Source organism: Anastrepha obliqua, chromosome 5, assembly GCF_027943255.1.
Source record: "Anastrepha obliqua isolate idAnaObli1 chromosome 5, idAnaObli1_1.0, whole genome shotgun sequence".
Taxonomy (NCBI): domain Eukaryota; kingdom Metazoa; phylum Arthropoda; class Insecta; order Diptera; family Tephritidae; genus Anastrepha; species Anastrepha obliqua.
Window position 1 is genome coordinate 108,120,084 of NC_072896.1, and position 25,225 is coordinate 108,145,308.

At 37.9% G+C, this 25,225-nt stretch overlaps 1 protein-coding gene across 6 annotated transcripts in view; it reads right to left on the reverse strand.

The window, feature by feature from the left end:
• Positions 1–25,225, reverse strand: part of LOC129247131 (bridge-like lipid transfer protein family member 3A) — a 63,041-nt gene that overhangs the window by 35,652 nt on the left and 2,164 nt on the right. For all 6 annotated transcript variants that reach the window (XM_054886082.1, XM_054886081.1, XM_054886080.1 and 3 more), the window contains exons 2-3: positions 4,255–4,456; positions 3,790–4,047 (exon numbers count right to left, since the gene is read on the reverse strand). In XM_054886082.1, coding sequence (XP_054742057.1) covers positions 3,790–4,047; positions 4,255–4,456 — 460 coding nt within the window. The remainder of the gene's footprint in view (positions 1–3,789; positions 4,048–4,254; positions 4,457–25,225) is intronic.

The following is a 25,225-nucleotide window of genomic DNA, read 5'->3' on the forward strand; positions in this document are numbered from 1 at the left end:
TTCAACTGTTTCTTCCTCTTCCTCATCCCTACAACTTCTAGAATATTCATGGGAGAAAATTCCTAGTCTTAAGGAATGTCTGCCAAATAGTCAATGACCGGTGACGCAAACCATGACCTTCGAGATATCATCTCTTGAGAGGCTAAGCAATTTCTTTGCCCTTTTCTTGTTTATTTGCGGCCATGGTAGCCTAGCTGTTACGCATATGCCTTCATCGCTCCACCTCCTATTGGCCTCTTGGATAATGTTGTTTTTGATTATTGTTTGCTCGTGGCCATAAGTATCTCAATGGTACTTATACCACTGAGCAGTTGAAGAATAGTACCTTCCCTGGTAGTTCATCGGTTTTACATATCGATGGTTTTCGAGAAAAGTGATATAATTCAAAAATACCAAATACTGAGTTGGGTCAGTTTTCTAGATAAGTGACGCGCCAATTCGATCACCTGACAAAACGACACTAACGCCATCTCTCAGAATTGCTTCAAGATTCGCTTATGACGCTTTTCCAGATAAAAATATATAAACTCTGTAGTTGGTTTTTACTTTTAAAGGCAAAACTCCGAATTTGAGTTAATTTTGAGTTGTGTCGCTTTTCTCGAAAACCATCGATATTTAGAAATTGTATAGAAATTTAATTCCCCCCTTAGCCATGGTTTTAGGTTCTACCGGTATAGGACGAGCATACGAAGAGTCTGTCGAAAGTGAGTCTAGGAATAGAAGAGTCTAGTTCTTGTTTGTCCATAGCACCATACTTTTAAGTCTAAGCGCCGAAGTGACGGCAACGTGTTTCCCTACAAGATTTAGTGCAGACAAATTGATTGGCACTTTCCAGCCAGTTTGGGGTAGACCTTAAAAAACCAGAGATTGCATAAAAAAGCCGTTCATTTGCAGAGTGCAACTATACAAGTATTCCATATATGTATTAAGACTTAACTAGAGAAGTAGAACACTGAAATTTTTCAACCACAATTAAAGTAAGCTTTAGATATCTGTGGCCAAATCATCATTTTTAGGAGGTACCAAAATTGACTGGTAGATTTTACGGGGACCTCAAGCTCTTCCTACTTCCAACTTCCACCTTACTCTTTTCTTCTTGTCTTTTTTTCTGTTTTTTCTATCGAGCAATCACGGTAGAGTTTCCACACTGAACAACGTGATTCATATTACCAATCATAATTTTTTTCACGGTTGCTGATATAATGCACCTCATTACCGACTTCTGTCGTATCTAAGAGAAGAGATATGAGTAGTAAGCGTCGAAATTTGTAACTGACTGCCAATTTTTAGTACAAACATTGCGCGTGTAGGGATCATACCCGCAACAAGATAATATTCCGAGGCGGTATTTGTACTTCGGATAATACGCACTTTAAAGACACTAGAATAATACCTTCCATCCAATGTAGTCAATTTATGGTTTTATCATTGAAATAGTTGACTGCTATTGTAATTTTCCGCAGTCTAACACCAGTGACTAGCATGTTTCGGGTAACCGCGAAATCGATCAATCTCAATCAGCAGAAAATACGTTCTTGCAATAGTCACATAGGTCGTTTGATTGCATCATCCTTCTGTCGCTATGTCCTATGATGGTTGTTCTTGTTGTTGTAACAGCATAAACTTCCCCCATGAATGTTTGCGAAATGCCGCTGGAGTGACAGTCTTTGACCGGATATAAATCCGGGTCGTTCCGGTAATGTAGAATAAACTGTCGTGGGAACTGCTTTATGGCGGCAGAGATGAAGAACCATTTCTGCAGTGCTGCAGGGTCTTCGAAAGCCTAGCCTTTTCACATGCATTTGAGCCCTGTTAGAGCTTCGGTGACAATAGATACATATATCTTCCCCCTCATTTTCCCACATAGAGTACACACTTCGTGGTCTCTTAATTCCATTTCGACCACTCTTTCCTGGACATCACACACATTTTTTTGCATACAAATTCTTATCCAATGCGTTCTTTTCCAGGAATATGTTGCGATATACGAACTTGTCTTGAAAGCTTTTCGGCCATGCAGTTTCATTTTCTTTACCTACATATATGACCTGAGGCACAAATATATACGCATTCTGTCCATATAAAATATAGCTTTAAGAGCAACCAGACGCCACCACATTTTTTCATTATTTCTTACAGTTGAAAAGCAAAATCTGACGAGAAGACTCAAAAGAATCGCTCATTTCCAAATGAAATTTTCTTAGAACCAAACAATAAAATTGTCCAAATTTTATTTAATTTACTGATAAAAGCAATTTTAAATTACTCGCTATGGAAAACAACACAAAGTGAATTTCCAGCACGATGAAACGCGTCTATGTATTACTCAGGCCATGAAAATCTATGTAACCCACCACATCGACTAGTCATTGCTCATTTCGACTTCCATCTTGTCGATCGATGACGGGCTGATAGTGTCGTCGTCCGGGGAGCAGTTCCACTCCTTCGAAAGGCAAACACAAAACATTGAATCGGTTCATGAAACGCCTAAAGAGAAAATGAGTTGTTTTGATACGGAATTCGCGTGCTACCAGAAAGATAGGAAAAATGTAGAACTAGCGAATATAAATATTTTCAAGAGTAGCGGTGGTTTTCGCAGCTAACCAAATATGTTACCGACAAACTGTTTCTAATTTTTAATTCTTATGGCTTTAAATTTCCTAGTTTTAAAATAACAGCAAGGCTGAAGAAAAAGTCTACTTCTGTGTTCAACTATTTTCAAGGCTAGTTATGTTGGTGAACTAATCCAAAATGGATGAACTCTGCGGAAAGGGGCAGTTCACTATTTACTGGATACCATTACAGGACATAAAGGAATATAAGGATATGAGAGTGCCGATGACCTCGCTAAGACAGGTATTCGCTTGCCTAAATTGAGCACGTCAGACATATACCCTCTCCTTTCTGAAAACGGAACTATATAAATGAAGAACTAGCTCTGGAAACGCAGTCGATATTGCAACACTCAACCTCGTACAAAACTGTCAAAAACTGTTAGGGACTTGGAATACGAAAGCTGCAAACTTTATTTTATCACTGTCTAGAAAAGGCTGCAAAATATTGGTTGGAGTACTGACGGGACACTGTCTCACCACACATCACGCAGCCAAAATGGGATTAGTCTAGAGCGATGCATCTAAAACATGCAACGAAGCGAATGCTAGGGACACTTTGGAACACCTAATTTGCCTCGACCCTGCTCTTTGTATGACGTGACAAATGTGCCTAGGATCAGCATATTTTTCAACCCTGAAGGATATTGCACACAAAAGGCTTTTTAAAACTCTCCAAGATGTGCATTAAAAATTACATAAAATAATATCTTCGACTCGAAATACATAGCGCTGGCAACACAATGGACCCTAGAGTTCTAAGTGAGGTCTTTTTACATATCAGCCAGCACTGCTTAACCTAACCTACGCCAGTGACCAAAATTATCTCTTTTTATTTACGCCTTATTTCAATGCACTTCACTTAACTTTAAAAATAACTAAAAAATTTAGGAGGGCACATCAGCTAACTTTTAAATGTATGAACCTGAGATTTTAACAAGCTTATGCAAGAATGCGATTGTGTTTATCAGCATAATCAGAGTTAGAAAAAATACTTATTGAGAAAAAATTGTTTCTAGTTGAGAAAAAATACTGAAAATCTACTCAATGCGCTTTAAGGCATAAAACAATTACTCTTAGTTGATTGCTGTAGTAATTTTTTCAGTTCACACAATTTACTTGTTTTCATTTTCTACATCCCAATCACTTAATTGCCAACCTCCGATGAGCCACTTACCTGCACTGAGGCCGTGAACGCTGCACTCAAGAATTTCACATTCACCGTATTTACAATAATGGTAATGCCATCCACCACCTTGTGGATGAAACTATATTTGCCCTGCGGCACCTGTGGCAGTGATGATTGAGCCGTTGCACCGCCGGCACTGCCACTGCCACTGCCACCTCCACTCCCAACACCACCCGGCGAATTGGCATCCTGATTTCTGGTGCTCGGATCACAGGTTTCAACGCTGATGTTCACCTCGTCCAGTGTCTGTGTTTCGGTCATGGTGATGATGATGATGTATATTTGTGTGTATGTGTTTTTGTGCATGTATGTTTACGGATAAGTCATAAAAATAGAAGAAAACATAGAACAAAAATTGCACATTTAGTAAGCCAACAAACAAGACATTTATCGACTTGTCATCTACTTGCTTGTTTGTAGGTATGTATGTATGTATGTATGTACGCTACTCACCAGCGTTATTGGCACACTTTTCAGTTTTGTCCAGCTAATACGGAAGGACACATGATTGCACCAAGCCGATGTGAGTCGCAGCCATGAAGGCAACTCTAACAGTTCAGTGAGCACTGCTTCGTCCAGCTGTAAATTCACCAGATCCCCCTCACCACGAAATGTGCTTAAATTAATTTTATCCGATGACAAATTCTTCGTGTAGCTGTAAACATGAAATGGATGATAAAAATGGAAAGTGAAATATTAGAAAATCGCAATAAAAGTGCAAAATTTATAGCTTTAAATTGGAAAAATCACTACCCATAATTTCCCCTCTCATTCATAACACCCAATTGTTAGCTCTTCGCCGCCCCAATTGAGCATTTCAAGACCTTGTTGTTATTGTGCTCACCAATTGACCTGTTAAAAAACGATGTCAGCTATATTTCTGTGACACAACTTCTTGCGTCTCGCTTCAATGGCTTTGTAGTTGTGTTGCGAGCAACTAATTGGTGTTCCTAATTGACGTTTTTCGAGTAGCGTTGGCAGAATTCTACGAATATTAAAATTTGTTTGCATTTTTTGTAATCTGTAGTCTGCAACTCAGCAGCTCAGAAGCTTCAGCTCAGTATTTAACTGTTTCAATAATGCAATTTTCTGCATCCTTTCTGCACGCTTGAATGCTTTGATTTATGATTTTGACTAATCGAATGGAAATAATTGGTGCATAAATGCAGTTCGCTGAAGGAAATTTTAAATATTTTACAAAAACCATATGGCTTTAAGCGATTTCATATTTGCATTTGCTATTTCAGCCGTAGGTACATTTATATAGGACAGGCGAATTTAATTTAATTGTAGGTAGGAATAGGCAGGGTGATTTAATAAGATTGCATGTTTACTTTTTTTAATAAAACACAACAGAACTGGTCGAAATTATTTTTTTCTTAATTCATCACGTCGATTGAAGGCCGCGTAGGCAGTGCTGCGTTTATGTATTATATTTATATAATAAAATTGTTCTGCTATATAAATTATTGTAAATAATTAAATAAAAATAAATAAATTCATCACGTTATTTAGTCTATGGCATCTATGTATGATATGTATGAAACGCAATATCTATAATCCCGACGAAAACATTTAAAAATAATTCTGAATCGATTAACGAGAATTAACCACTTGTACTTGTACTGTAATGAATTCTTACACGAAGTGGAGATTCAGTATTCCGACCTCTTTCTTGACAATAAAGTGCGATGACTTTTCAAGGTAAGGTGTTGAAATGTATTGCTTTGTGCTTGAATGAAATAAATACATTCCGAAACGGAAAAGGAACTCTGCGTCTTCTTGATTGGCGCGATAACTTCTTACGCGATTTTGGCCGCATTAAACAAAGCGCGCCAGCCATTTCTTTCTCGTGCTAACCGGCGCTAGTTGGGAACAGGAAGTGAAGCCAAGTCTTTCTCCACCTGAACTTTCCAATGTAGAGGAGGCCTTTCCCTTCCTCTACTACCACCAGCTGGTAGAGCATCGACTACTTTCAGAGCCGGAGCGTTTGTATCCATTCGGACGACATGGCCCAGCCAACGAAGCCGTTGTATCTTTATTCTGTGCACTATATCTATGTCGTCGTAAAGCTCATACAGCTCATTGTTCCATCGCCTGCGATGCTCGGCGTCACGTACGCTGCCTTCGCTATGATATCGAAGTGAGAAGCCTTCAACGACGGTATGAACAATTAAGAAATATTTAGTAAACTGTCAGAGAATTTAATCTGATTTAATTTAATTTGACACAGTTCTTAACTTATTCAACGTCAAAATATGGCAAAGTAGTATCGCAAGTTCTACTCCTTTCCTCAAAGAGTCTCACAAATGCATTTAAAAATCTATCAGAGGATTAAAAATACAGGATGGCACAAATACAGGTATTATTTAAAGATAAAGTAAAAAAATGCATTTGTTTTGTATGTAGCAACATAATTGGAATAAATCAAAATCTCCATTATCAATGGGGCATGTCTTTAATCGTATGACCGCCTCGGCATGCTACACAGTGGCTCATTCTATCGAACCAATTTGCCAGAGCTTATTTTTGGCGCTTTCTGGCTCTTCCCCGCTCTTTCCCATCAACGGCTATGGCGATATGGCCGCGTTCATACAAGCTAATTTTTGTTGAGCCAACTCATAACTTGTGGAAGAGGGGCAGATGAGGAAATGTGAGCGCCACTGCGCTGCTCGTGCTCGAACAACTCGCTTCGTGCTTTCATTTTTCTCAATATCGTTGTTGGCTGTATATTAAAAACTAAAGCAATTGCAAGCAAGAGAATTGCCCTGTATAGTCCGGGAGCCAAGGGTCGATTTTGGACTGCGTTTTTATACCGTTAAATTTTTGACTATACTTGTGATTTAGCTTTCATGAATAACGAAAGTGAACATCAGCTGGCGCACTCGCGGTGGGTGTGATTGTGGGAGGGTACGAAACGTGTCGAAAAAAAAATGTCTACCAACTCATTTTATACCGGCTGAAATTTTTTTCATCTAATGTTGACATTTAGTAGAATAAAAAAAAAAATAGTTAGCTGCGCAGTAGAGGGGGGAAAACACGTCAGCTGAACAGGCGAACTTGTAAAATAAATTAAAAAGTAAAACTACTTTATGCCGATTGAAAGTCTTTTACAGGGGTCCTTTTGGGCTCATAATTTCATGCCGACTGATTTTAATACTGAAGGCAGACGCCATCCAATGAATGACGAAACCAACCGTGAGTGGGATGCTGCGAAACGTGTCGTAAAAAAATGTTTAACAACTCATTTAATACCGACTGAAATTTGTTTTGTGTATTGTTTACATTTAGTATAATAAAAAAAATAGTCAGCTGCGCCGTAGAAGGGGGAAAACACGTCAGCTGAACAGGCAAACTTGTAAAATAAATTAAAAAGTAAAACTACTTTATGCCGATTGAAATTTCTTTTACATAATTTTGGACACATATGAAGATATAACAATGACGGTCAGCTGCGTTTATAGCGTTGGGAAGACCGTCAGCCGAAGCAAGAATGTGTCATTGCGTTCATACATCTCGGCGGCGCGCGGAATTTTCAATGCTTCGGAACTTGGGGGAACTTTGGCTACCACTTGGGATATTCGGCAACGAATTCTGGCGAATAGATGAAGCAACTGGTATAAATGAACATATCTTGGCAACGCGGGAATAGAGCGGCCTTAAATTACATGTGTTTGTAAGGCAGTGAGTTATACCAGTCTAATGAGCTATAGCCATACTCGCTAGTGGCGCATGTTTCTCGATAACTTTATTGTTGCTTTCGCATGCACATTTTTCGTTAAGTTAGCTGATCTCTATGCTCAGCGAGCGGGGAAATGGCGAATAGAAGAGGTATACTGTTCAACAGCAACGAAGCAACCTGAGTGAAAACTATGTTGATTTGTTTTCGTATATCACTAACACAATCTTATTGTCAGCCTAATTATGCACGATAATTTCACACATATTCACACACTCGTCCAATCAGTCGTTGTTCAGACGGCAACGAAGTGACATTGGTTGATTTTATTAATTCCTACTGACGTCAGCCAGTTCATTCTGATTCAAATTCGCTCAGAGCCGAATTACGGTCTGTTAAAAGCATACCTCTAAATATCTTTTCACCATAGGAATTTTATGGAACGTTGCAAGCAGATCTTTTCCATAGGACTCCAATTAAAGTCATGTAAAATTTTAATTTCCTATAAAAACAAATTTTAGAAATTTATATAGAAAAATTAAGCAAAGGTTTTTACTTAACATACTTTTTGCAGTTCCATCTCCAAATATGTAAGTACAAATCAGCTGGCAAAGAGTGAAGTTTATAAGATATGCATGTATTTAAGGAAGAGGAAAAATTTCGCTCATGGTGTGAACCAGAGGTTCATATATTTTTCTTAGAATCCCTCTTTCAAAAAAATTTAACTGATCGGTTTCATTGGATATCAGCACCCAGACTTCGCACCCATATGTGAGTGACAGTATTGTATATTCGCAGTTTCTGGTTCCATCAACTTTGTAAGCGCGAAGTGAGACTTATTTGCATCATCCGACGCCCATTTGCTGTTGAGTTTGTGGCAATAATTTGTATGCCAGAAGAGCAGCTCCCTTTCGGAAATTCTTACCCTAGTATCTTTTGTTCCCCTCCTTCCACTGAAGTTTGTCTTTTTCTTTAGAGGTATTCGCCGCGTTGAAAACATTTGGAGTGATTTAAAGAAGCAATTGGGGAAGAAAACATTCAAAAATAATAAGAATTTATGGCAAAAATCAAAGAACTTTGGTATTGCGCTCCACAGAAACCTTTTTTTTTACTTGTTCACTCCTCTCGGGAGCATAGGGCCTCGACAAGTCTTGTCTTGCGTTGGTTTCGTTAATCTATTTGAGATCTCACACGGTAGGTGATTAGCCTGCCGCTATCAGTCCTAAGTAGTGGGAATGTCCACCTGTCTTTGTTTAGGAACAAGGCCTTCTCACTGTTTGGAATGCCATCTGTGTGTCACATTTTTCTACCAGAAGGATCACACAGATGGTTGAGGACTTCGCTAAAGTAGTGTGTCTGCGCTATTACCGCGGCTGCCCGCTTCCTCTTGCTGGTGTCACTGTTGCAATATGTAATTGCGTGTTTTTCTTTGTTTTTGCTTGTTTTAGCAGCCACAAAGCAAAGAATACGCTGACTATTATGCGGGAGTAAGGATGGAAAGGATAAGTCTTTTGGGTTTGAGGAATGATTTTCAGGGAAAGTAGGTAAATTTGGAAAAGTGCGAGGGCCGTGCTTAACGTGTTATTCAAACCCACAACCTCTGGAATGGCAGGCTAGTGCACTTACGCTAGACTATCGATGCCAGAAACAGACGCCTGCCGTAGAATTATCAATTCTATGCCAAATCGAATACAAAAAGTCATTGGCAATCATGGTGGACACAGTGATTACACGGTGCTAAAAAATAAAAAAAATCGAAAGAACTCTTCAAGTGATATAGTGCACGTTTTAGGTCAAGACCAGTACAACACAAAACTGTGTTTAGAAAATTCAAAACAACCTAAAATTTTTTATTTATTGTTAAAACTCCGATTTATGGTGTTTTTGATGATGTAAAAATACCTAACTAACTAATTTTTCAACCGATTTTTTATTTCAATATGGTATTGGGAAGGGGGGTGTAGGGGCGTTATGAATTTATATAATTCTAAGATTGAACGATTGACGTTCAAAAGAAATTTTCAATAACAAGCTCTGATTTGTGCAATTTTTCCACGTTTTTTTCAATGTGATGCAATTTTTGGCCACTATTCTCCAACGGGCACCACAAATATATACATATTTTTAAACTGGCTAATTTTGAAAGACAACAATAAGTTCACATAACTATGAATACATCTAGCATATCAAAACGCATTATAACCCAAGCTTACCTAATCTAAACTGACCAACGGAAGCTTGCATGACACAAGTGAACCGTTTGCACTTTGTACAATTTGATGAGTGTGAAAAATCATCACTCTTGAATGATCAAGACCTATTAAAACTTAGCATAAGTGCATCTTACCTAACCTTGCCTTACCTAACTTTATTTGAATTAAGCTAAAATACACACAAACGTAAGACAATGAAATTAAGTGTGTGTGGATTGATTTCGATAACGTTAGGGTTAGTTAGGTAATACTACGTCCAGGTTAGTCAGAAAATTACAGAAGTAAGTCAGCAAATTGCGTTACTTTTTGCATTATTTTTTTTTTTTTTTTTGACGTTATAATATTCTTCTGCAACTCGAAAATGTTCTGTTTTTATTTTATTTCTACCAAAACGTTCTTCACTCTTCAATTTTGATGAAATAATGCTTGCTAGATTTGAAATGGACACAGGTATGAGTAAATATATCTAATTTTACAAGTAGTTCGCGAATAATAGCGGAGAACCGCATTAAATTTGCAAATATGAAAGTAGCGAACAAAACTTTCAGTTTACTGATTTTTTTGTTTTACAAAAAAATCCGTTACTTTGACACATTTTGATCAATTTTTGAAATTAAATGCTTTTTACATTCGGAATAGACACAGATTTAAGACATTTTACTAATAAATAAACTTTTCATTTCAATATTGTCGACAACATCTCGTTAAACTAGCAAAAATTGGAAAAATCGACTACAATTTAAGTTTTGTGTTGAAAAATCTGTGGCTATTTTTGATTAACGTGAAAAATAGAAGACATATGTCAGAAGGACTAACATTTACCTCAACAAAACTGTTTCAAGATTGGAAATCTGATAAAATACAGACGAGCTACGAATTTTTAAGTGTCGGAAAACACCCAAAATCGGTTTTTTAACAATAAATAAAAAATGTGAGGGTGTTGAAAATTTTTTGAACACGGTTCCGCGTCGTTCTCGGCTAGATCTACAATGCTCATCATGTCACTTCAAAAGTTCTGATTCACTGTAGCACCGTGTTATTGTTTAAACTTCGATAATTTAAACAGCATTTTTTATAAAATCTCTAAATTGTTTTTCAGTCGAATTTATTTCTATTCGTACCTATTCTAATGACCACATGAACATTTCCTTTTTATTCCTATTGTCACTGGTTTAAGTTTTAAAAGATTTTTGAATTATTATTTATATTTGTTATATTAATCTATGAAATAAAAAAAGCACGTACTATTGAATATCTGCTGTTATTAGTGTTTTATATTTTCCGTATTTCTCACGTATGAACGTGGTGGTACCTATTTTAATGGCCATATGTATATATATTGTCTACATATATATAAGAGAGAAAAAGGGTACTTCATCTCCCGAGTAATACTCCATCTTATTGCATTCTCTTGGAGACAAATGTTCCAAGTTTTCATTTGTATACACTGCAGCTTCATTTAAAATATATATTCAAAACGTTATTTGAATATGATGATAATAGATTGCCTCATATACTATCAATAAAGATTTTAGAAAAACAGATATTTTGGGTTGAAGAAATTAGTAATCTGGCACAAAAGTTAAATATAACATGTAACTAGGGCACTTCAAATAAAAGAGAGTGTAATGTAAATATAATTTCAATACTAGAAAATCTTCATTATTCGAATATTCGAACTTTATGGGAAAGGGCACACCAAAGCACCCGATTATATAAGGAATTAGACCATAACAACGCCAGAAGCTATTTAAACGATAATACTGGAATCTATAAAATTATGTGGATTATGAAAGCCAGATGTGATTTAATATACTTGGGAAGCCAAAGGGATTTAAATTGCACTTTATGTATATTAACTTAAATGAATTAGAAGACATCACACATTTCTTAGGAAAATGCCCGATACTTAAAAGAATTCGTCAAAGATTTTTTGGAAAATATATATTAGTTTAAACCGAGATGAAATCATAGAAATTTTAAATGGTATTGGCCCTTCTGGATATAATAACTTATTTAAATTCATCACTGGTGCTATAGAATATAGAAAATTAATTTTAAACGAATTCAATACATAGTACCATAGTAACAAATTATATGTAAAATGTAAGATTTTGTTTTTTTTTTTTCTTCCGACAAACGACCTAGTGTCACTGTCGTACGTTCTAATGTTAATGATTAAAAATGAAATGCAATGTGTATTTTAAAAAAGTCGAACAATAAATAATAATAATATAAGAGAGAAATTTAATCGTTCAGAAATCGACAGTTTACAGTATTTGATTTTTATTTACATATCTTTGCTGCTAAAGGCGCATTTGCACTGCGAATTTTAAAATTGTTCTGGTATCGGTTTTCAAATTTAGCAATCACAATTCAATTTAAAATTAAACAAACGACCACAATTGCGTTCACGAAACTGTGTTGGTAAGTGTGGCTTTGTTTTGCCAACTGTTGTGTGGTCTGTCTCTTAGCCTGCAGTGTTAATTTAATGAAAATATTTTTTTGAGTAGCCAAAACAGTATCATTTTGCCGAGAGCAGCGCAAATTGAAAGAGCATCAGAAACCGCACAAATTTTCTGCTAATAAATGCGATACAGCCATTGTATCAGGTCAGTCCATAAGTTCGAGCGTTTTTTAAACGTGGTTTTAAAATTAATAAAAAAGATATTTTAAGTATTTATTAATCAAGAATATATTTTCCTTCATTATTTACAATGTCTTCCAAACGTTTAGACAAATTTTTAATTCCCTGCTCAAAAAATTTGTTGTCCTTGGAGCCAAAATACGCTTCGATATCCCCTTTTATAGCTTCTTTTGAGGAGTAGTTCTTGTTACTCATATGGGATTGAAGTCCACGGAAAAGGTGATAATCACAAGGTGTAATATCCAGAGAGTATGGTGGATGCGGCATTGCTCCCATCCGAGCTCGTTCAGCTTGCCTAATGTTTGCCTTGCGGTATGAGGTCTTTGCCTTATCGTGATGAAATAAAACTTTGCGTCTATTCACTAAAGACGGTCGATTTTTTTAAGTGCCTCATTCAGGGTTGATAGCTTATGGGAATAATAATCAGCAGTTATCGTCTGGTTTGGTTCCAGAAGAACATAATAAACAATACCGGCCATATCCCACCAAATATACAGGAGAATCTTCTTGGGGTGAAGGCCATCTCTAGGGGGGGTCGGTTCTGGTGTTTCATCTTTATCTAACCATTGGTGTTTGCGAACAGGATTATTGTAAAGGACCCATTTTTCATCACCAGTAACAATTCAAGCCGTTGCAGCAGCTGAGAACACATAATCACTCTCTGCTGAAGGTTGGCGACGGAAAGTCTATGCGGAACCCATTTTCCCAGCTTTGAAACCTTTCCCAACTGAACCAGGTGCCTGTGAACTGTTCAATCCGATGAATTTAACCTCTGAGCTATCATATCGACTGCAAATTTGGCTCAAGTTCCACGAGTTCAAGCAAAGCGTTGGAGTTAAAGACTTCAGGACGACCAGCGCGCGGGGCATCCTCCACGTCGCAGTTCGGAATTTTGAAATCCACTTTTGCGCAGTCCTTACACTCACGGTATCCTCTCCGTGAACAGTGTTTATTTCTGCAGCAGCAGTTGTTGTATTTTTACCACTTTTATAAAAAAATACAAAATATGCCTCTTATACGCGTTCGAAGATTCCATTTTATTTTTTAACAACACGTGGATTATCCGCGATTAAAATCACTTGTTGAATGAACAATATATCAAAGAAAATATAAATAGTTATATTCCGCGAAAAATTTTTTGTATGCAAAAATCGTGCAAAAGTGAAATTATGGGTAAAATACGCACGAACTTATGGACTGACCTGATAGCTAAAACATTATGATATATGTATGTAGATACCTACGTGAGTGGATACAATACATACAACAACTCTGCTGTGCGGCTTTTAAAAGTTTTGTTATGTAGGCCATTAAGTGCGCATTTTGCACCCAAGCGGGTCGGGGCAAATCATAAATGTTGGATCCTCAGTATGTATGCACATTGTATATATGTGTGAGTTGTTCGAGTACAGTTTCATATGGCCGTGGCTATACCAAATTATTCAGAATAAAAATAGAAGAAGAAATCTTTGTTAAAACGGACACAGTCCCGATTTTTTGCGTGGAATTTGTGAATAGTCATAAGACTACAAACCACCCGGAATTATGGAATTACTTAACACGTTGAGCGCGAACTTGGCCCCTGGGAACCGTCCATTACACTTTTCGTGGGACCGACAGTATTAAAGTTAAAAGATAAATGTAACCTGAACGAATATAGTCAAATACACTTTTAATGCGCATTATTGAACGCAAGGGTAGTGCACCACGAAAGGTTGGTGATGTGCAACTTGATAGCTGATCCTACGAAATGATGCTTCTCACCTCTCAATTCCCTTGCTTTTCCTTCACGTTGGTGCTGCTGTTAACCTTTACTCGAGACTGGGTAGGCCATCATCGCATGAAAACTCCTAGTAGAGAGTAAGGGAACAAATAAAGCAAGGTGAACACCGGAAACGGACTAGGGACTCGAGGCCTACAATCGCCTACCCGAAACTAATTGTCGCAAAACCAAACAGCCTCCGATTGATAATAGAACCCAACGACGCGGACCAACGCAGCGGAAGCAGTGATCCACCCAGGACTGTCATGCTAAGAAAGAAGAAGAACTTTATTGAAGCATTCTAAGCAAAAGTGTGGCTGGGACTCACACATGTAACAAAATGTAGCAACTTTTTTGTTAAATTTTTCGCTTTCTTAGACCCACATAATCTTGAATTTTCATCATAACAACCAGAACAGTTTTTCCAAACTTTATGGATGTCCTTCCTTTTTTTTGTAATTTATGAAGCATTTTTCCTTCATGAAGTGGAATTTGTTTACTTACTCGCTGTCCATTTGCGATTACCTTTTGAAAGAGGAACAGGGAATCGATCGCTGAATACTTAGAGAGCGACCGCTTTCTGCCGTCCGAGGGAAAATGTCAGAACAGTGCCGCGCTCAACGTATTTAGGTAACATTCTGCAACATCTTTCGATGTTTGCCGCAATGGAAGAATTCAGGAGAGCCAAGACCAGAAAAGCACGCCAAGTTCGATCAAATGTCAAAGTTTTGCTCACTGTTTTCTTCGATTACCTTGACGTAGTACACCAGGAGTTCTTACCACAAGGTCGTACGGTAAATAAGGAGTATTACCTTGAAGTTATGCGCCGTTTAAGTGAAGCAAAAAATTCATGGCTTTTGCATTATGATAAAGCAGCGGCTCACTCATCTCTGCTTGTGAGAGATTATTAAACCAAAAACAACACCGTTATCAGTCACCGATTTGGCACCCTGCGACTTTTCCCTGTTCCCAAGATTGAAGAGACCCATGAAAGGACGGCGTCTTGCCGATTGAGGAGACAAAAACCGAATCGAGAGAGAGAGCTGAAGGACATACCAAAAAGTGCATATCGATGATTGGAAAAAACGCTGGCACAAGTGTTTTATATCTGAGGGGGCCTACTTTGAAGGAGATAAAATAGAATTGATGAATAAATTAATATTTTTTGAGAAAAATTAAAATTCACCTTATTTTTTGAACACACCTCGTATATAAACAAAATTCTTCACGTTTGTCCAGCTAAAGAATTCAAAACAAAAAAAAATTTCCATATAGATAAAGTTTTTTCATATTATCTAAGTAGGTTCGAAAGAATTGCTACTTTCTAACTTATAATCAGCAATGTAAATTCAAATTTTCCACCGAATGCATTCAAGAACGGCACGCAGTCTACACACGCATCCCAGCTTAACCCCCCACCTGACCACCCACTCACCAACTATGTATTCGCTCATTGCTTAACCACCAGCATTTGAGTTTGTTATTTTAATGCTGTTTTGCATGCCAACTACACACATAAATACGCACACAAATAAACGAATATATGAAAGTAGAAATTATTCAATTTCTTTCTTCGCCTCAACGCAATTTTAAACGCTGAACATCCCACAAGCCAACACTTGATGCCCCTGCCGTTGGTGGACCTACCACTCAGCCGCTAACTGCTGTACTTGACAGTACTTTAACGATAATTTAATGGTTCGCTGTCGCGTTACGTTGAAACAAACGCGTTGCATAAAACCTTGGAAGATGTGCTTGCTGTTGGTGGCGGCTCCTCAATGCTAAGGCGCCATCGCGATTGTCTGTCTCGAATTATGAAACGGTCTTGCCTGACTGCCGGCAGAAGGAGTGCTCAGCGATAGGCAACAGGAACTACAGCAGCTCAAGTGCAACCAAAGATATTGTAGCAAACCGTGTATACATTTATGGAAGTGTGTGTGTGTGTGTGGTTGTAAGGATGGCTTGTGTGCAGGTGATTGTTAGTTTGCAAGTCAGAAACTTGAAGTGGCAATGGGAACGCCGCCGTTATGAGTCTCCCCAGTTGCATTACAACCAGTTGAATGTGAGCAACGTGCCGCACAAATAAATAAAATTAAATAAATGTAATGACTGAATCCTTCCTTTTCGCTTCGCGCATTTGATATTTTTTACATAAGTTTTCCTTTTCATACTTTAGTTCTTTACATCGATTTTTTTAAATTATAACTTTGTGACCTAATTCAATTGTGATTAGAAATTGTTGTTTTTGGCCGTTCGTAGGTAAGATCTTAATAAACCTATGCAAAGCAAAGTCAAAAATTTAAGTTAATAAAAATGTGGTGAGCTTTTAGGCGCAAAAGATGTGTGTTGGGTGTTGAGTAGAAAATTAGCCTAAATTTTGCAAACTTTTCTAAATATTCTTCTGTACGTTATTTTTCTGCATTTCCTCGAAATCGAATACGCGTTTTTGATCGTTTAGATTTTGACGTGATAACGTCTTATAATTCAATTCAATCGCCGTTACCTTGCTCAATCGCCGTTACCTTGCTTGAACTGCAAGCGAAAGCGCGGAATGAACGACAAAGAGCACAATCGGCCCCCGCATTCAGCAACGTTCGACATCTGGCTCTCTCCTACTTGAGTGAGCATATACGAGTATATGTATGTATATCCGCATTTGTATATAAATTCACATATTTGTATTTGCATATGCCTTCTTCCTGTGTGCATGGTAATGAACCATTTCTCTGTTGAGAATAGGACGATGATAGGAAAAGTAGGAAATGAAAGGGAGTGTTTCGAGTGTTATGTTTCTGCCTCTTCGTGTTGTTGACTTATTAACGTCTGATGCACAATCGAAATTGAACATATCTTTCATGAATTTGATCAATGTTTCGTAATTGTTCACGTTTGTGTAAATGTAACTTGATCAATTCCATTACGATTCCATTTACCTCCTTCTCTATATCCATACAAAATATCTATCAAACTAATAAAATTAAAATTTTCTTTCGAAAAATGGAACCATCAGTATTTACTTATGACGTAGTCACGTTAAACTATCGTCAGTAAACCGACTTTACAGACAACCTCTTTTTTTCACTAATAAGAAAACTTCGTCAACTCGAACTAAAAGCACGTGCAGTCGGCCTTTAACACGTTCACGCCGGCGCGTACCACCGGTGGCTCGCACAAGTCTGCTTCATGGGGCGGCGCGTACCACCGGTGGCCCGCACAAGATTATTTCATGCGGCGTGTACCAGCGGTGGCCCGCCCAAGATTGCTTCATGAGGCGGCGTGTACCACCAATGGTACTTTATTAAACGGTACCTATGAGATGAGATGCCATAAACGACTACCCTTATGAAAAAATTTCGTTTTATGACCTGCAATCGCTTCCGATAGAGCGAAAAGACTTAAACATTGCCATCTGTGGGCGAAGACCATGAATAACAGTGCCGGCGGGAACGTGTTAAATGAACTTCACAAGAACCAAGCTCATGAGAATACGATCAACGAACACATCCCCTCTTGGAAGTATCACAAGCGAAAATGCCATTATTATTGAAGATGTGGATGAGTTCTGTTACTTCGGTAGCAAATAACAAAAGATGATGGGACAGTATCTGATGTGTCAGCACGTACTGCGTTCCATAAGCTAAACTGACTGTGGCGTCTTCATATCCTTTCACTACGAAGAAAACTGAAAAATTTCAATACCAGCGTAAAATCAATTCTCCTCTATGGATCTGAGACCCGGCTCACCGCTGAGCACATAAGCAGACGCCTCCAAACATTTATCAATAAATGCCTTAGGATTATATGGTGAATTTTTTGGTCAAGGGCAGTCTCTAATACTGACCTTCTTTCGCTCACTGCTAGCAGCCCAATCAATATTATAATTAAAAGATGAAAATGGAAATGGATTGAACATACAGAAGGCGGCAATCTTGCCAAAATAGCTTTTGAATGGAACCCACAAGGAAGTCGGCACAGAGGACGACAAACTTGGACGCGTACTATTCTAAATGAGTGATCCTCCACCGCCACCTCACCTGGAACGAAATTAGACATATAGTGGCTGACAGAAATCATTGGAGAGTATTTCCTTTCGCCATAGGCTCTAACTGAGAGTAGAGTAAGTAATAATAGTTTTTATAGAATTTAGTTCTTCTTAAAAATATCCTCATAATATGTACTGTATTATCAAGAAGAAAAACAAAAAAATAAAAAAAAATAAGAAAATTAAATAAATAAAATAAAAATTGAAAACAAATAAAAAAAATATAAAATAGAATAAAAAAAGATATAATATAAAATAAAAAATAAAATAAAATATAAAATAAAATAAAATAAAATAAAATAAAAAATAAAATAAAATAAAAAATAAAATAAAATAAAAAATAAAATAAAAAATAATAGAATAAAAAGAAAATTATTAGGTGCACAACTAAGTCCCACTGTTTGTCAATAGCTGCCGCCAGCAGTGTGTGCTAGTCGATTCTAACATAACCTAAACGTCATAAACCAAGCTTAGACGTATGGTAAGCAAACTGCTTCGACACATTAGTGATTTGGTTTTGGTATCATATACTTTTGTTTTGTGAAAATGTCTGATTTTGTGCCGAATAATCGTCATTTGCGGGAAGTGTTTATTTTCCTCTTTTGTTCGAAAAAACGGCGGCTGAGGCTCATGGAGAACTACAAAAAGTTTATAGAGATGCTACTTTAAGTGAAACAACGTGCCGAGATTAGTTCCGTCGCTTCATAGATGGTGATTTTAATGTTGACGACCGTCCGTGTGAAGGAAGGCCAAAAACCTTCGAAGACGCTGAATTGGAGACATTGCTCAATGAGAATCCGTATCAAACGCAAGAAGAGCTTGCTTCAGTATTAGGAGTTACCCGCCAATCCATTTCCAAGCAATTGCATGCTTTGGGTATGATTCAGAAACAGGGGACTTGGGTTTAACGGCGTTTTTTCGCCTGTGAACAACTGCTCCAGCGGCAAAAAGGAAAGATCCAAAGAAAAGAAAGTCATGGGGACTGCCCGCTCATGCTTCTACCTCGTCGCCTTGGCCGAATATTCACGCTGCGATTTGGTGGGACCAACTTGGTGTTTGGTGTATTTGGGGAATCAAGCTGGTGTTATTTATTATGAACTGTTAAAGCCAAGCGAAACCATCACTGGGGATCGGTATCGACTTCAATTGACGCGATTGAGCCGAGCACTGCGCGAGAAGCGGCCGCAATACGCGGAGAGGCATGAAAAAGTGATTCTACAGCATGACAACGCTCGGCCTCACGTTGCCAAACCCGTTAAAACCTACCTGGAAACACTGAAATGGGAAGTTCTACCCCACCCGCCATATTCTCTAGATATTGCGCCATCCGATTATCACCTGTTCCGATCGATGGCACATGGTCTAGTTGACCAGCAGTTCCATTCATATGAAGACATCAAAAAATGGCTTGATCCGTGGATAGCCTCAAACAGTTTTACCGCGACGGTATACGAGATCTACCAGAAAGATGGGAAAAAGTAGTAGCCAGCGATGGGCAATACTTTCAATGATGCACTTGCAACCATTTTTTCAGAATGAAGTTGTATTTTCATCAAAAAACAGCGATAACTTAGTTGGGCAGCTAATAGAAAAATAAAAAAAATAAAAAAAATGTTTGCAGGTCCGCTCCGCAAAAACTAGCTCTAGATAATTGTCTCGATGGCGCAAATTTGAACTGAATGATTGTAAAATGAACTGAAAATTGTCGTATACATTGGGAGCAATTTTATGAGAGATAACAAACTGAAGTTTATATGAGAACAGCTCGTTGAAGACTTCAAGATGCTGATTTAATTGCTTTTTTCTGCCAAAACAACGAATTTCAACAATGAGAATGTCCCAGAACAACACCAGCAAATGAAAAGTAAATATTTAAGACTATACCCTATGATCAGAAAGTACCGGGGATGTTTAATTTAAACGAACCGCGCCCGTGGGAACCGGTCCATATTTTTTTCTTATATTGGTAGAACTGTAAGACACACATCTGTTACTATTCATCCGTTTTGAAGCGTTTGAGAAGTGCTGTAAGTCGCAAATGGCCGGAAATGTGGGCAAACAATTCTTGGATTTCGCGTGATGATAGCGCGCCATGGCACCGAGTCCAAATTGTGCTTAATTATTTGACCAAACACCAAGAAAATACCATCCTGCAAGCACCGTATTCACCTGATATGGTTCCGTGCGACTTATTTTTGTTTCCCAAGTTTAAGTTACCACTTCTTGGAATGAGATTTCAGTCAATAGAGGAGATCAAAGAGAATGCGACGAAAGAGCTGAAGACCATCCCTTCGTCGGCCTAGCAGGGGTGCATGGAGGACTGGGCTAAATATTGGCACATGTGTGCTGCTTCAGACGGGTTATATTATATTTTGAAGGAGATAAAATAAATTTGTCTGAAATTCAACTCTGTTTTGTTTTATTTAAACATTCCCGCTACTTTCAGATCATAGGTATTCTGGTGGATTAATTAAGAGACAATTTAAAAATTGTGTTGCTCACGAAGTTAGAAGTGATTACTTTCATGGTGGAGAAACAAAACAAACCTTTCTTTCATCTTTTACGTGTTTTTGTTGTTTTAAGCCAGAGGTTGGCAAAGCTTTCTCGCGCGAACTGTACACCCAACACACGTATTTTTACACTCTTAAAATCAGTCGTTGTTCTCAAGAATGATAGATTACCAGGTTTGTTATTTAGCTAAGATGAAAAGGAAAATTGTGAAGGGAATTTTGGCTGCCACACCACTTGGGAATTCGGCAACCGAAAAAGCACGATAATTTCACACATATTCACACACTCGTCCAATCATTCGTTGTTCAGACGGCAACGAAGTGCCATTGGTTGATTTTTTTCGTATATCACCAACACAATCTCAAAATTTTTCTAAACACATCCCAAGTGGCGTCAGCCCATCAGCTGGTGCTGTAAAATTTGCTCAGAGCCGAATAACGGTCTGTTAAAGAGCTTGCCTTTGAAATTTTTCTGGCACCAACGAAGCAATATAAACAATGGCTACGCTGGTAATTTTCTTATGGCACAGTGGGCATAACACATGGGCTGAAAAGTCCCAGTCCAAGAAAACACGTTTTTTTGTTTAAATTAGCTTTGTTCATCACTGTAATTTCCATCAAGAACAACGCAATCATTCCAGCCACGCTCTAAGATTTCAATACCACTTTTGTAGAACGATTTATATAGGGTTTTTCAGTAAGAGCGCTTAAACTTTTGAACTTTGTTGAATAAAACACAAACGGTTTGACTTTTTTAACTATTTTTTTTTTATTATCGAGTTTGAACATATACGCTTAAGTATGAAATTCGATTTCTTTTGCATGACCATCGCGTGCACGTTTTACGAAGTCCAATCGTTGAACCCAATTTTCGACCACTCTTTTGCATAAATCGGCCGAAATTCCAGCAATTCCGCGTTCAATATTGGCTCTGAGCTCACAAATCGTCGCCGGCTTGTTACTGTAGACCAATGACTTCACTTAACCCCAAAACGGGACGGCTTGTTAAATGGACCGTAAAATGGCCGTAATGCTCTTAAAGTAGCAGCAACAGAACGATTATTTTCATAAAAAATTTGCACGATTTGCAATCGTTGCTCAAGTGTGTAGCGTTCCATGATGAAATGTATACTAATGAAGTTTACAAATGACAAGCGAAATATAAAAAATATTGCGTCGTTCGCCCTCCCTATCGGAAAAAAGTTGAAGCGCACCTATTAAAAAACTCTATATTTTGTCTCAAAACAAGCCTCAGTGTCAGCGATAACCTACTCATTCGAGCGAAAGTTCTTACCGACGAGCAGTTTTTTAGGTCTGCGAACAACCAGTAGTCGCTGGGAACCAAATCTGGCGAATACAGTGAATGTGAATACAATGTCGAGGTCCAATTCATGTAGTTTTGCCATTGTTTTGATTGACTTGAGACACTGTGCGTTGCCCTGATTTTGGTCAACAGCGAGCAAACGCGGCACCCACTTTGATCAGACCTTTCTTATAGACAAATGCTCATGAAATATAAAGTCAACACATTCTTTTGATATCTTTACGATATCAGCTAACTCACACAACTCCACTTTTCTATTATTCAAACCGAGTTTGTGGATTTTTTGATGTTTTCGGGTGTAACCACCTCATTTGGACCTTCAGATCATCGGTGTCTCTACGACCACGTTTAAAATCAGCAAACCATCGTTTTATTGTTCTTTCTGATGGAGAGGAGCTCCATAACACCTTTCAAGACGTTGCCACGCTTGAACGGTATTTTCCCCCATCAAGAAGCAGTGTAAAATTAAAACACGAAATTCATTTTGATCCATTGTTAACATCCATAACAATCCATAACAAAAGTAGCCTCATTCTTAGCTCAATAACTCACGAACTAATGAATAGAATACCATGAAATCTTAACAGCTGTCTTTTTAAGGCTACTACTAACTGAAAAAGAGGTGAATGCAATAAAACTAGTGCCATCTATGTGTTAGACCCGGGACTTTTCAGCCCATGTGTTATATCATAGTGAAGTAGTCAGTAGTTTGTTTTTTCATTCTTGGTCGATTTGCATTTTAAATTTTGCTCGTACTCGCAAAGTCAATTTTGCCGACCTCTGTTTTAAAACATTTACTGTTTAGATCTATAATAGTAAACAGTGTGTGGCTTACAAAAGGGGTCGCCCAAAAAAAAACCTGGATTGACACAACTAATGGCGACGCCAAGATCTTTGGACGGAAAAACTGGAGGATGTCTGCAAAGGATCGAGATTTTTGAGGTCGAAGAGTTTGAGGGAGGTAAAGATTGAGCTTGGACCGCCACGCCAACAATCATCATTATCAGTTCCTGCTTCTAACATTGCAGCATAGGGCATCGATAAAACATCCCCACCTTGTGCTGTTCTTATCCAGCAGCTTAACAATAATGATGATTATTTAACGTTCCCACGGCAGTCGATTATACATAACTGGAACGACTCGGATTTATATCCGGCCAAGGACTGTCATTTCAGCAGCATTCCCCGTACATATATGTATGTAGAATGTTTATGCTGCTGCAACAACAACAACAACAACAGCATAATTATTTAAAACTGTCTTACATTTACGTAGAGTAGAGTAAGCGAGGTACTCATAATGCTTCACAGGGATTTGAGTTCAGATCTCTTTAACTACTTGATTAAGTTGAGTTCTGCTTCAAATGTATGCTATTGGCGCAAGTTGTTTAGCATTCCCTACCAATTTTCTTTAGGATTGAGGTTCGGAGACAAAGCTGGCCAAGCCATCAAGTCAATCTTTTCCGATCCTAACGATTCCTGAGTTACATTTGTCGTCCATTTATTGTTATTTCCCAGCTAGCACAAAGTAGTAGGTAATCCATGAGGCCGTTAATCGAATGAATGTGACCAACAACACCGCGCAAAAAGCCCCCCTATACAATGCCCAGTTCACCATGTTTAACCGTATTTGGAGGTTTTCTGTGTTTTATGGACAACTGAAATACTTTTAAAAATTTATTTAATTATCTTTAGTCATTTATGTTCATATTAGCACTGGAGGTCTCACAGTGCGGCCGATTCTCGAAAAGCTGGCCAAAACTCAAAAAATTAAGTAATTGATTCAAAATTTCTTACTCGGGAGTTGTCGGGGTCGCTGATTACGAATTTGATCTTAAAATTTTGAAAATCCACTCCCTTCCACCCCTATTGGCCACCCCCTCACGTGAAATAGCGTATATTCTAGAACATAATCAAGATGCATGTAAATTTATATGTTTTTGGGGTCGCAAGGTAGCAAGTGGTAGCAGCTGAATCTTGTTTTATTCAGTAACCATTACTTTTTTGAGTAACCTTTAATAGGTTTCAAAGCAGCATATGACGGCGTTGTATTACTATACAGTTTGAAAACTCAAATTTTATAAAAAAAATTGCAAAAAATGTATCTACGTATTGCTGCAGCTAAAAATTTTTCGTATTTTACTAACCTTCCGAAGATGGTTTTGTTTGGTTTTGTTCAATTTACTCCATTACAAAATCTTTCAAATGTGTACAACTTTCACTATTCATCGACAGTAATACGATGCTCAAACGAAGGCCACGTTGCGACTGAAAATACAGAGGATACTTAGGGTACAGGACGTTGCTATGAACGGTTTTCACTACTCAAGGCATTACTGTAGCCAACCCAAAGACAAAAAAAACTCTATCTAGAAACTTTTTTTTCGACTTTTGGCCAGCTTTTTGGGAATCGGCCGCACTGTGGGTCTGTAAAAACTATTCTTATAGCTTAGACTTGAAATAAATAAATGAAATGAAAACCGAAAATTGTATCTCACACTCTACGGTATTTGTGGAACAACATCAAGGCGCACATCACAAATTGGAGGAGGAGCCTCTTCCAAAAAAAGAAAAACCAAAGACGATTTCCCTCTCATCCGCCCACAACACCTTGTGCTATGTTCTAGCAGGACAATTCAAATATTCTTTCACAGATTTTACGCTGGCACCGAAGTGCTTCTTTGTCAGAAAAGGTAGCTTTCTAGGATTTTTCGCTTTCAAATTAATTTAAATTAGTGTATGACGAACTGTTACAGCACTGCCCGACAAGTTTTTGCAGTAAATGCTAAAATTTATCTCAAAAGAGACAGAACATGTCAGAGAGGAGCTTTATACTACTACCCTTTTGTATACGAGTATAACTGTATTCGATCACTTTAGTAACCTCAATGTAAATTTTCAACTTATTAAATAAGATAAGGTATCAAAACAAAGTTGTTTGCAGATTTTCATATACGCATATCCAAAGATGTCTACATACACATGCATGCATATGTGTGTACATATTAATTTCGTCTCAGGGCTCTATACTAAAGGTTGTTTTTTTAGAGGTTAGGTTTTCAAGATGAAATAAAACGTATATAATTTAATGTTATGGCCAAGAATTTAGCTTTATTATAAAGATAAGGGTTTGCCATTATGTTTTAAAAATGATTTCGGGCAAGTGGGCGCCGCGGCTGGCTCGAATAAATTCCAGCCGAGAGGCCCAATTTTCGACGACTTTTTGCAGCAATTGGGGCCGTATGTC